At 41.0% G+C, this 12,840-nt stretch overlaps 3 protein-coding genes across 4 annotated transcripts; 1 reads left to right on the plus strand and 2 right to left on the minus strand.

Annotated features, from left to right (window-relative positions):
• Positions 1-3,111: 3,111 nt before the first annotated feature.
• pcare1 (photoreceptor cilium actin regulator 1) lies at positions 3,112-6,649 on the minus strand. The gene is made up of 2 exons (XM_033988716.2): positions 3,384-6,649; positions 3,112-3,235 (listed from the first exon to the last, which is right to left on the minus strand). The coding sequence occupies exons 1-2, from the start codon at positions 6,623-6,625 to the stop codon at positions 3,112-3,114; spliced, it is 3,366 nt and encodes a 1,121-aa protein (XP_033844607.1). The 5' UTR covers positions 6,626-6,649.
• Positions 6,650-7,892: 1,243 nt separating this feature from the next.
• spdya (speedy/RINGO cell cycle regulator family member A) lies at positions 7,893-9,602 on the plus strand. The gene is made up of 6 exons (XM_055230960.1): positions 7,893-8,167; positions 8,237-8,295; positions 8,367-8,452; positions 8,540-8,711; positions 8,827-9,139; positions 9,247-9,602. Exons 1-6 carry the CDS (start codon positions 7,921-7,923, stop codon positions 9,306-9,308), a joined length of 939 nt encoding a protein of 312 aa, XP_055086935.1. The 5' UTR covers positions 7,893-7,920; the 3' UTR covers positions 9,309-9,602.
• On the minus strand, positions 9,427-12,645 carry trmt61b (tRNA methyltransferase 61B). 2 transcript variants are annotated; one of them, XM_033988263.2, is made up of 7 exons: positions 11,699-12,645; positions 11,525-11,627; positions 10,755-10,942; positions 10,288-10,379; positions 10,007-10,206; positions 9,875-9,943; positions 9,427-9,796 (listed from the first exon to the last, which is right to left on the minus strand). In XM_033988263.2, the coding sequence occupies exons 1-7, from the start codon at positions 12,473-12,475 to the stop codon at positions 9,765-9,767; spliced, it is 1,461 nt and encodes a 486-aa protein (XP_033844154.1). In that variant the 5' UTR covers positions 12,476-12,645; the 3' UTR covers positions 9,427-9,764. The 2 variants fall into 2 exon arrangements, with proteins under 2 accessions (XP_033844154.1, XP_033844153.1); XM_033988262.2 differs by having other exon boundaries at positions 9,729-9,796; positions 9,875-10,206; positions 11,699-12,596.
• Between the last annotated feature and the right edge of the window lie 195 nt (positions 12,646-12,840).

Consider the following 12,840-nt stretch of genomic DNA (forward strand, 5'->3'; position numbering starts at 1 on the left):
CATAACAGTCTGCGTGCAAATATGCAATCAACAATGTGGAGCAGGCAATTAGAACAGTAGTACCCATTCAGCAAAAAGCATTTTAGCTCCATCTTGTTAAATGACAAATTCAACAAACTAATAAACCACATTAATATGCAATTTAGGACATTATTTAGTGCATGGCTAACGGGCACATGCATTAGAGAGATTTGGATGGTGATGGTCTGGCAAATTAATCAAGCACTTATTCACTAGACAGTTGTGTTACAGCTAAGACACTGTATATTACAAACATTATATACTTGGACATACTTGAATGGAGATTGGATTTAAATGCTGAGCAGTTAAGCAGATCCAGACGTCTTTTTCACAGTTTGTCAGCAGATTTGAAGTTTTGCACAAATGCCATTAAAGGGCCCATGTTATACTATTTTTTGCTCTATGTTATAAGGCTATTTCCTCATTATTAACATACCTGGAGTTGTGTTTTGTTTCATTCACGCATGTTTAACGCACAAACCCTGCATATTTAGCCTAAGCTCTTCTCTCCAATGGAAACTACTCTGTTCCACCTCGTGATGTCATGTGGTTATACAGGAAGTGCTCCACTCTATTCTATACCTTCACTAGAGTCATTTCGATGATTTCAGCCCTGGAATTGCTGATGTAAAAGTTAGCTGCCAGTTTGAAAACTAACACTTCATGGCATCGCAAGGTGGAACAGAGCATTTGGAGTCCTGGAGATGTAGACAGACAAATAACAAAGGGTTACTCAAACGTGTGAATGAAGCAAAACACAACTTCAGGCATGTTTTTGATGAGGTAACAACATTATAACATGGCTTAAAGCTCACTATAGTCAATTTTGAGTGATATAGGACCTTTAAATAAAGTAGACAAAAGATTTAGTTGGATGATCTAAGTCTGAAGATATAGCTACATTAAGTAAAGTAATTTTAAAAATGAATTTCAAGATGCAACCTTCTTATAATGCTAAATGGCACATAGAAAATCAACAGTCATCTCATTATCGTCTTCGCATTTAAATTCAAGTTAAAATGCATCTCCCCTACAGCGGAAAGACAAGAAAAAATAGAAATAAATACCAGGACACAATGCTGCCGAGATCGACTATTCATGGGGCCTCATCAGCATAAATATGAGTTCATTTTTGTCTAAGTACTCTCTTGTTTGTATCTCCCCAAAGAAAGAAATTTCCCCCACCGAGTGACTGCGCATTTTCTTTTATGTACTACTGTCTGACACTTCCAAGTATCACTGATAACGCTGTATGTTCATTATGTGAGACAAATGTATAAACAAAGTGAGCTTCCCTGACTGTGCTGTAATTTGCATTCACATGAATCTCAATGATGGGCCAGGGATGTGGGGCAAGACCGTCCTCTAGTGGCAAACACAGGGCACTGCAATATATGACTGTAAAGGCTGTGCTGTGGTTCTCAACTGGTGAAGCTTCAGAGACCATTTTCAAGCCATTATGACAAGGCACAACCCAAATGTAAATATTAAATAAAATATAATTAGCAACTTTTTTTTATTTTTTGCAATTTTAAAATACAATGTTTTCTGTTGCTTTAAGCATTAAACAAACTGACATTCAAGTCTCAAACTCACGGCCCAGGGGCAAATTGCAGCCCGCAAGACAATATTTTGTGGCTCGCAGGACAATATGAAAGTTTAATGTTAGTGTGGTATTACAGTGTTGCATGTAGAAGGTTCCACCAAATGGGTAAACCCCAAACACAAGTGTCACTCGCGCTGTATACTCCCGTCACAAAAGATTCAACAAACAACGATGTATATCCATAAATTTCTTCATGTATGTTGAAAACAGAGATGACGTTTGAGAAGATTTTAACAAAGTTTTTCTTTTTTTTGTGTGGAATACCCAGCCTCTGCCTCCTGCGGCCCCCTGCTAATTTGAGTTTGAGACCTTGATCTAGAGTCACAATTGGCAAAAGCGTACAACCCACAGAAAATGGACCACATATTCCCCTTTTGGGTCCTGATCAAACCCACTGCTTGGAAATTGTGGGAAAATCAAATTGTATTTCTGTCCCATGTCCCATTTTAGACAGCAATTATCTGGAATGAATAAAAAATCTGCAGGGTTAAGTAAAAAATATAGTTCATGGAAAATAACAAAGTTTTTTGCTGCTTTAAAAAAAAAAAGAAGTGAAACCTGTTTGACATTTTCATAAATGATTTCCTGCTTCACGAATTCTCACTATGATTGTTATATTTAAATGAGGATTTTGCTAACATGGTGAAGGTATTGTACAGTTAGCTCACCCAGGTATTGACCCTCTCAGAGCATGTTGAAGCCTTTGCGCTCTGCCACGTCTAGGATTTATTCTCTCTCCAAACCTTAGGCTGTTGGTGTGTCTGCTGAGTAAGGTTATGTTTTGCAAATATGACAGCAGTAGAGCCAATTTAAAAAGGGTGTGAGACATTGCACTTCTGTATAATGAATGCTGAAAAAGCAAAAGTGTTGTAAAACAGAGGTCACAACAAGAAGGTCTCTGGTTTGATGCCCAGAATCTGTAGTTTCATCTATTTAATGAATATGTGCAGAATAGAAACATAAGGCACTTTTGACTAGAATCATGGCTCCTATGGCTGAAAACTGGATGAAGAGCAAAAGAACAATTCCTGATAAGTAAAAACAAAAATCTAAATGTTATTATCGATTACCAGAAAATAATGTTATTTTACCATAATATTTTTCATGATTTTTTTTTTTTTTTCAAATGCAAAAAGCTCATGATGAATTATAAAAACATGTAAATCATTATGAAGGTAGGCCAAAGTTAAAAACACACACACACACGAAACCTCTAACACCCAAACACGCAATCACCAAGATTATCCTCCATAATGTCGCAGAGTCAGGAGAAATGAATAATGTAAGATGAAACAAGTTCACATCCAAGGTAAACATGTTATAGAGATAATAAGCCTGTCAAAAAGTCACAGGCAAAGACACAATTTCATGTTATCAGAGGAAGGCTACAATTAGCCCTCACACCAAGTGCTGCAAACCTTGTCACCTTAAAGCCAAGTAAAACCTACTAATCCATAATCCCACTGGCCTTTCATTGGCTCTCTTTAGTCCATGTGCAAAGACTGTCCCACAACACACAGGTCCGGGTGAGAGGCAGAGCGCAGTGTGGCTCGCTGCTCTGATTGGCTCCCCCATAAATCCTGCTCTCTCAGTGGGTCATCATCCAGCCTGTAAACACGAGAGACCAGTGTTTGATTATAATTATGTATGATTAAGTAATTAAAGTCGGACATAAGATAATGTATGAAACACATTTTAGAGAATTTTTTAGCAAGACTGTAATTTTGAAAGGTCAAAAAGAGACATAAACACTCACCCGGGTGAATATATCATGGGCTCACTGCCACAGGTCTCTGCATACGAGATAGATGGAGATTGAGGAGGTAGATTTAAACTTGACCTTCTGTCTGACTGAGATCTTCTGATGAGTGGACGTGATCCGTGGACTTTTGCAGGGAAACGTCCTGGACCACCCCACATGCGAGAGAGAAAAGAAACCCGAGAAGACGTCCATGCTTCGGGTGGTTTGGGGACATGACAAGGTGGAGCTGCAAACAGTGACGGGGAAGCGGGACAGAACACTGACCGGGCATTGTTCATTTTGCAGGATAAGTCTTCTCTGCTGTTCTCTCTTGACCATCTTTGTAGTTTAGGAGAGGCAGGGGGTGATGGGGCTTTGAAAGGGTAAGAGGAAACAGAGTTGTAGTTTAACATGTTTTGCTTGGACAATGGTGTCTTGGGAAGTTTGCTCTGAATGGTTGAGTTTGGGGGAGTGCTGGCTGTAGAGGAGCCGCTGGAGGAGGATGGTGAAGGCTGTCTTCTGAGATTGCTGGGACTTGGGAGTCTTCTATGTGCGAGGCTCGGCGTGGTGGGTGTGGAGGGTAACATGCGGTTCTTAGACGCAGGAGGAGTGGCAGGTGGATGACTTCTGACTGAAGCTGGCGTAGCAACCACTGTAATGTGTGGCCCAGGCACTGGAGCAATGAGGCATTCTTCCATTTCAGTAGATGTATCTTCGCTGACACAAGTTTCTGACGACGCATGACAGCTTCTACGATTAATAGGCCTTCTGGCTTGTTGGCATAGTATATTGTTTTCTTTTTGTAGGGGCTCTGGTTGGTTGAGCTTTGACAGAGCAGGAGTCTCATCTCTGTTAACTTTAGCAGAAATACTTTTGGAAGCTGATACCACACCTCCTTTGCTCGGCAGCACAGTCTGCACCGAAGCTTTCAATCGCTGAGATACCATGGCTCTTTTTGGCAAAGGTGATTTGTTGACTTTAGTAACTCCATCATCTGGCAATGCGTTTGACAGACTTTTAGCACTTTCAAAGGACTTGTCCATTAAAACCTCCATTGGGGGTGGAGGCAAACTGTCCAGATCGAAAATGTCATTTTTCTCAGAGTCAGACTCAGGTCTACAGCTGGTGATGCCAGTGCTGAGTACAGCCTCCACATTCCCCAGCCCAGGCATGACAGGGACACCACACTTTTTCACTCCACGAAGAGGCCCGAGGACTTTAGGCCCCTCACGTTCCTCTACTCCTTGGCTAAATGTGTCGATGAGTTTTTTCACAGAGTTTCGACCGCGGCAAAGGCGCGAGGATGGCCTGGGTGAAGATGGGGGAGTAGGAAGGGTGCTCACTTTTATGTCATTAGCTATGTCATTGACTAATGTCCCAACAGGTTTATTATCCTCCTGCTCATAGTTCATTTCTTCCTGTTTCTTCTTGCTTTGATCTACAGGACCTTCTTTATTGCCAGTGGCTTGGACATTCTTCTCCAGAGATGTATTTTTCCTTATTCGTTTTGGAGATTGTATGATGGGGGTTCTTTGATTTGGCTTAGCTGTAGGAGTTTTAGTATTTGTCACTGCTTTATTCTTGGACATTTTTTGAAGCTTTTGGTTTAAATCCTTTTGAGTCCTTTCTAGTTCAAATAAGGTGGGATCCTCACCTTTGCTCCTCAGTGACTCTGCTGACTGAGAACGACGGCTTTTGGTCACCGCAGTCTTTTTGTCCACTGCTTTAGCTGTTTGAGGCCTCTTTGGCGTTTGCTCTTTATCATCTGCCCACTGTTGTTTAGTCCTTTTGGGGCTGTCTGCTGTTTTTGATTTGGAAAACTGTATTCTACCGCTGATGGCATTTTTCATCTTCAGTGTCATTTCCATATTTTGAAGATTTTCTATTCGCTTTGGAGGTATTCGTCTGGGATGGTCGCTGTCTACAGATATAGAGCGTGGTCTAAACATACGTTTGTCTTTCATTTCTTCATCAGCCTCATCCTCATCCTCCTCCCCAGAAAATGATCCTAGAATTGAGTCTCTTTGTTCATTAGGCAGGATAGTGCATGCAGAGCCTAATGAGTGAAGTGATGTGAGAGAAACACTTGGATTTATTTGATTTGTAAACATCTGTCTTGAAGATCTCTGTCTTTTGGGAAAAGCGTTATGTCTCATTGGACTGGCAGACATTGTCCTGTTTGTCCCAGTGGACCCACAACTCTCTGGCCTATGCTGCTTCTCAGATCCAGCAGTAGATTCACTCTCTCCTCCGATACCACTGTCCTCACTAAACAGAGCTGAGTCCTCAGGGCCAGGCTTCCGTACAGAGGCCATTTCAATGCGACACAAAAGGTGCATTAACCTGATCTCGGCTGTGTGTTTGGCTTTAAGTTTCTCCTCTAACAGCTCAGAGACCGAAGCAAAGTACTCCACTGCTTCCTCTAAGGCAGAGTCCCCCAGCCGACTGACACTGTGGCTCACATTGCGCATTCTCTGTGTGGTGTACTGAAGCAGCTGCTGTAGCAGGTCCGGGGGGGGCTCACCATCAGCAGGGCACTTTGCAGCTGAAGATGAGAGGTTCTTCATTTGGCTCGGCCAGGCCAAATGTTCCCCATATTCTTTAAACACTTTTTCACCCTCTTCTGCCATTTCTTCTAATCCCTGAATGATTTCCTCATATCGTAAAGCCATAAAGGCCACCATAGGCTGCACAAGGACCTGAGTTTGTGTAGCTTGTTCCAACAATTCAACCAAACTGTCGTATTTGACTATACTTGGATTCAAAAAACCGTAAGCCCCTTGGTGAGCTCTCACCAGAGGTTCTGGAAAATCCACTTTTTGCTCACTGTGGCATTTGTCTGTTTCCTGCTCTTTCTTTTTTAGTGTCTTTGTACTTCTGCTGTGTTTCTTTGCCTTTTTACTTAACTTTTTGTCAGCTCCAGCTGGCCTCTCTCTTGTCTTCTCTTTCCTCTGGGTCAGGGTGTTATTTTCCAGTCCTTGACTCTTCACTATATCCATGTTCACCGCTTCAGGGGTCAGGTCAGGCTCATACCTCTTCTGTGGTGGAAAGTGCACATCCTTTTGGGAATCCTGACTTTGTCCAGAGGTCTTCCTCTCCTTTGTATCCCGCTCTGCTGACCCTGGAAAATTGCAGCTATTTTCCTCCTCAGTTAGCCTTTCTCTGGGACTCTGTAAAGGTGGAGGAGGCAGCATTCGACCTTTCCTCAATGGGCCCAAAGTCCCAAAATTGTTTCCTTTTGAAGGTGCACAGCCCATTGTAAAAACTTTCAGCAGGTAAAGTTTAGTCTCTTCTTGTGGCTAAAGCAGCAGGGAATGAAGCAAAGAGGAGCACCCGGTCCTTAGCCACCTGCCGTGCCTGTCATTTTCAGATGGTTTGGATTGTTCGGGCAGATAGGGTCTCCCTTCACAAGGAAACTGAGAAAAAAACACACAGAGAAATCCATTTCACAAATACCATCCAAAAGTAATTTCCGGGTGCAATAAAATGTAGACTATTTTTGAAATGTGGCTTATGGAGTGCTCCAAAATACATCCTTCCCAGTGCACCTTACAAAAGGACAAAGAGCTGATAGGATTAGCAAGGCTTTCAGTGATGCACATATGTCACCTAAGGCACATAAAACTCACCTACTTAGAGGAGCATAAGCTCATTTAGGTAATAGGGGCAGGCATGGCTTTTTATAGATGCATAACAATTGTTGAGGCCTATCACATTTTAGATTTTCAAAAACAACAACAGAAATACTGTAACAAGGAAAACATTGTTTATACTTGTATTGGCAAAATATGGACTATTCAGAGAAGTTCGACAGACTTCGAACTTTTAAATAGTAGCAAATTACCCAGTTTTTAATTGGGAAAAGGCTGCTGCTTAAATTAATTAGGCTAAAATAAAACATGTTTGTAAAGACATTGGTTGTTTGTATGTTTTTGCCAGTTGCCTGTAGAGTCCGTGTAGCAGATCATGTTGCAGATCTGTCCAGTGCGGGGCAATGAGAGCCAGCACACGCACGTGCGGGAGCAGCGGTCAGCGGCGTCCTGACGTCGGCACGTTCTTCCCGCGGGTTACGTGACCTCAGTGACTCACGCGGCTCCATCATCCAGCCCGGTAAATACAGAACATGTAACAAGTCAGAACTTCGTATACTTTTACTCAGTTATCTTGACAAAACAACACAGTATAAAAACACACGGTCTGGTAGTTAATGACCTGTACTTTGTTGGTATTGTTCTTCACGAGGCTCTGTGATGTTTTGGCCTCTGGTTTTGGCTGAAGTTGTGCTAATGTTAGCTTCGTTAATGTTTCAGTTAGAGTCTAGAAGTTATTTTGCTATTTTTAATTAACGCTATTAGAGTAGTTCTAAACAACTAACTAACTAACTTACAGATACATTATTAACTTGCTTTAACACTAAAAATATCAATATACAAAGCTAAAGTGTAATCTGGATCACTTATCATCTACAAAATTCTGCTGAATTTGTTTATCTGGCGTCACGTGTGTGTCTTACAGCCTGTCCCGGGACACTGATGTCTGAAGCGGGTCCATCATGATGAAGCAGACTGTGTGGTGCCAGACGCCCTCCTTTGGGACGGTGCGGGTCAAACCCAACAGGAGAGGCTCTCCCCAGGCCCGCAGAGGCCTCCACCTCAAACGGCCCAATGTGGAGGATGCTCAGGGTCCAAAGGAAAAGAACCGGCCCAGCCACAGAAATGACAGATATTTGGTCAAAGTGGTCCCATCCCCAACGATCATCATCCAACGCCAAGAAATGGCATCATATTTTACGCTATTTGGCAAGCACTACCTTTTGTCTCAGCTATAAACAAAATGAGCATATTTTAAATGAAAATATATTATTACAGATGATGACTTGATTCAGGATTTTTTGTGGATGGACTGTTGCTGTAAAATGACAGACAAGGTAAATTTTGGACACCAGACAAATCATAAAATTTCTCTTTTCATCTACATAAAATGTTTGTCTCTTATTAGTACCTTCTAGCAATGGTGTTTGTGTATTTCAAAAGAGCGCACTTCTGTCTGGCTGAATACACCAGAAAGAATTTCTTCATGGCTCTGTAGGTATTGAATATGATATATGAAACATTGTGCCTTCTGCATTTTTAGAATGAAGTCACTTTATGGCACCTTGTATATTGTTACAGGTATCTTGCTAACACAATGGAGGAGGATGAAGAGGAGAATAAATATGAGATTTTTCCTTGGGCTCTAGGCAAGAACTGGAGGAAACATTTCCCTCTCTTTTTGAAGCAGCGAGACAAGCTTTGGGCTCGTATTGAGTACCGTGCTGCTGTCAGCAGGCGCTGCTGTGAAGAGGTATGATTCTTGTTGATAAGAGGGTAGTAAATATTCATAACTTAATGTTGTTACCCCAAACTATAACAATTCTTTGGTTGGGTGAATTGATTGCCCATTCATTGCTTCTTTTCAGGTGATGGCCATTGTGCCCTGTCACTTTGTGTGGCAGAGAGAGCGCTCAGAACATCACAGCGGTGCACAAAGGCAGTACGTCCACAGAGAGCACACTTCTGTCCCTCGTGGGCCCACCTCCTCTCCAGTCTCCTGTGCTTTATGTAGCCGCAGCTCCAAACTGGACCAGAGCTTTAGTCTGATCTCCTCACAAAAACATTCCTCAATCCAAGCAACAAACCTGCTCAGTCTGCTCCCTGCGGTTCCCTCAATGAGGCTGGAGAAGACACCCCCTCGGATAACCACCTTTCAGCAGACACTGGACTCTCCAATTAGTGAGTCTTTGTCATGTTATTTTGTGAAGTATTTGAAGTAATTTGAACTGCTGTACTGTGCTAGTGAAGATCATCTTAACCTGAAGTTGTCTTCTCCCACATGTTAGAGGATGAGTTGTCCTGTGGATCCTTATACGACTCCTCCATGGATTGGATTTGTGAGGTCTAACATCATCTCAAGTCTAATGGAGCAGTTTTACATTTTCTAAAAAGATCTGTATGTAATTAATGTAAGCAATCCCATTTTAAGTATTACAAACTGTAATGATAACTTATACAGACACTGTCACTCTGGGGTGCACATGACACTCCCTTGGTTCTGTTTATTTGTAACAGTTCGTTCATTAATTTATTTATTTATTTATTTATGCACTTTTTCTACTGCCACTGTTTCAAACAACAAGAGAAAAGACTGTCAAGAAAATATTCTTTTCTAAATAAAATAAAATCACATGCAGTAATCAAACTGGCTATGTTTTCCTATTGCTCAGTGCCTTGAACAAAAACGGTACAACCAAATATAAAATTATTTATCTCTATGTAATAAAAAAAAAAAAAACATATTTCTTTGGCCAATTGCATAGAGCAATTATTTTATTATTAAAGTTTAAATTCAATGTGGCTGCTACACATGCTTCCTCAGTTTTACCAGGAATGCTGTGAATACAGAGAAAAAGTCAGAATGATTCATTTCAAACATTATTTTACCTGTGCTGGCCTTGAACCTGCTCATACCTGTATGGCTCAACTGTTGTGGGTGAGGTCTGGCGATGTAAGGTATACTCCCAAATGCTGCATCTTGCTCTGTAATGAAGACATTCATAAGACTGGTATTTTTTAGCTGTAGCTTGGCTGTTTTATTAGTACCTGGTTGATCTTGTTTTAAAGCCCCATTTTCCTCAGAGTTTTCTTCCATAGTTGGAAACTTCCTTAAGCAATAGGTTCCATCTTTCTGAAGGGCTGGAGCCACAAGCCAGTCCCGGACAGGAAGCTCCACGATGCGCTCACACAGTAGAGGAACACGCAAACAACGCAGTCCTTCCAATAAATCAATCACCTGTGTTATGCTGAAACAAAATGATAACAACTGAGTGTTTTTTAACAAATGTACAAAATGTATGAACTTTTTTTTAAAGTTTACCACACACTTTGCGAGGTAAACGGCACACACTGCCCCAGAATGGAGATGTGGGATCACTGTGGACAAAACCAAGTGAGGGTTTATGAGGTCAAGAGCCACCTGGAGGAAAAAAATTAGTTGTAGTTTTCACTCATCACTTTTAACAGTGCATTGGAAAAGAAGTAATTAAATGGTAAATAGTAATTTAAGTAATAGTAATTTAAGTTTTTAAAAACTATCAAGGATACAATTATACAACAATGAGCCATGTATTGTTATTGTTAGTACATTGAAAAATCTGGATGACAAATTAGACCTAAAAGTTAAAGTTGAGCAAGTTCTAGAGTAGTTTTTCTATTTGTATTCATTTATTATTATTCAATTTTTTTCATTATCATATTATGATTAGTCATTTTGTTTTACTTGAGAATTGTTTTAACAGTGACACATTTTAGATAACATAATATTGAGTTAAGTACTTTTCCAGACACTAACCGCATGAAATCCCCAGTCCTCCAGGACAGGGGTTGTACAGAGGTCTGCATGCACAAACTGCACATTATCTGGCCATGGTTGTCCACGACGCAGTTCCCACGATGTCCTCCACTGCTTGTAGTTTAGCACAGCTCTTTTTAGGTGGTCCTCTCTTACCTCCACACTTACTACTTTCCCGCTAGTTCCAACTGGAATGAGAAAATACCAACCACTTTCTGATTTCAACTCAAGCAGAACATAAACTTACTAATATTAGATTTACTAAGTACTTTTTTATTTTTTGCAATTGTCTGTAATAGTTTTAGCACCTAAAGTATATGCAACTTTTTCTGTTAGGGGTCCACCACTTGCTTGTCTCCATGGAGATATGGAATGTTGTACAGTATGGCATTCATACAATTATTGATCTCCAAGGCCAAATTGGAGGAGAGGTGAGCCTGAGAGGTAAAAATGCATTTTTTTTTTCAATACATTTTCTTAGCAATAAAACACATGTAATTGAAGAAATGTAAGATAGATAAGCTTAGGATCATTCTGTGGAACATTTTGGGCAAAGCAGTAACATCTCCATGGAGACAAGTAGATTAGAGACGCCCAGACAGAAAAGTTACAAATTGTACCACTTTGGAATACAAATACTTATATATTTTCTTTTGTATCCAAGTCTCTATGTCACATTTGTATTGGTTTTCAAAGGTTTATGTTTTTGTCACAGATTTTAGTTTACTGCTAATTCCACCAAACCCTCATTTTAAGTAAAAACAGCTCACCTGCCCTGGATAGAAACAGAGACAGTGCCCCTGATCCAGACCCTGCCTCCAGCACACAGTCTCCCTCTGTGACATCCATCATCATGAGCAAAGTGGCTGCATCCTGAGAAAAAAAAAAAAAGCAGAAATTAACATTTGGCCATATCACAATTATAAACAAAACACAGAGCATACCTTTGGGTAAGAAATGGCAGGCCCTCTCCTCATAAACAGCACATAGTCTTCTAGACTGGCACGTCGTATGAGGATGGAAATGCCCCGATTGGTTTTAAGGAAGCTCCCAGCAGGTGCCCCAGCTATCTCCTCATGTGGGATCACACCCCAGCTGCTCTGAAGGCGTGCCCTGGGTTGGAGCTGAAACATTTTCCTAAACTCTAAATGACCTTTTTTACGATACTCAGCGACAAGAAACTCCCCAAATGTCAGTAATGTCTCCCCTTCAAGACATGGATGATGTAGAGGTACACTGGTGAAACTGTTATCTGTAATGTCCACGTCTGAGGATGCAGTATCAGTTAATTTAGCATCCTCTTCCATCTCATTACCTTTACCAAGCCTAGGATAACCACATTCCTCTTCTACGGAGTGCAACGCTGTATGATCAAATAGCCTGCGATCGACACTTTGATGCTGACTCTGGTCTTGGTCTCTCAGCAGCTCCACCTCTGGGATCAGGCTGTCCTGAGGCAGGAGGCTGCTGATTCTTTCCAGGGGGGATAATGGCCTCCTCCTCTTTGAAAACTGGGCTTGTTTAGAGGTGAGCTTGAGGTTAGGGATTGAATGGTTTGTGTCATCATTCTCCACACGTATCACATACCCGGTTGAAAAAAGCGTCCCCTTTTGCATATTATTTCTAACTTTTAGAAACATTGTGATGCTGTGATGACCTGATGCACACGCTCTCAGGAGTCTATGCACGGGCAGGGCTTTGAGTGACATTTTAACTGTCATAACTACTTGATTTTATATTAAATTGTAAAATAATGATACATCTAAGTAGTAGTATGTTTAAACACAAAGTCTACGTATTTATTTATTGCAGTTTCATTACCGTAACCTCTTCCTCCCTGTAAACTCCAACACTTGCTGCAGAAGTGTAAACACATGTACTAAACGTCATCACCAGGCGACAGATGCAATCATTTAAATCGTCCAGCAGATGGCGACAATCAGCTATAATTAAAGGTTTAGGTAGTTGTTTCAAAATGTATACAAAAATAAGTCTACAGACCCGTTCATAACATGTCAGCTTTCTAAGTTTTAGTGCGTTTTGTGTCTAGATCCATACGTTTTCTTTGTGCCAGGTTTGTGCTGTG

This window comes from Periophthalmus magnuspinnatus, chromosome 22 (genome assembly GCF_009829125.3).
Source record: "Periophthalmus magnuspinnatus isolate fPerMag1 chromosome 22, fPerMag1.2.pri, whole genome shotgun sequence".
NCBI lineage: Eukaryota > Metazoa > Chordata > Actinopteri > Gobiiformes > Gobiidae > Periophthalmus > Periophthalmus magnuspinnatus.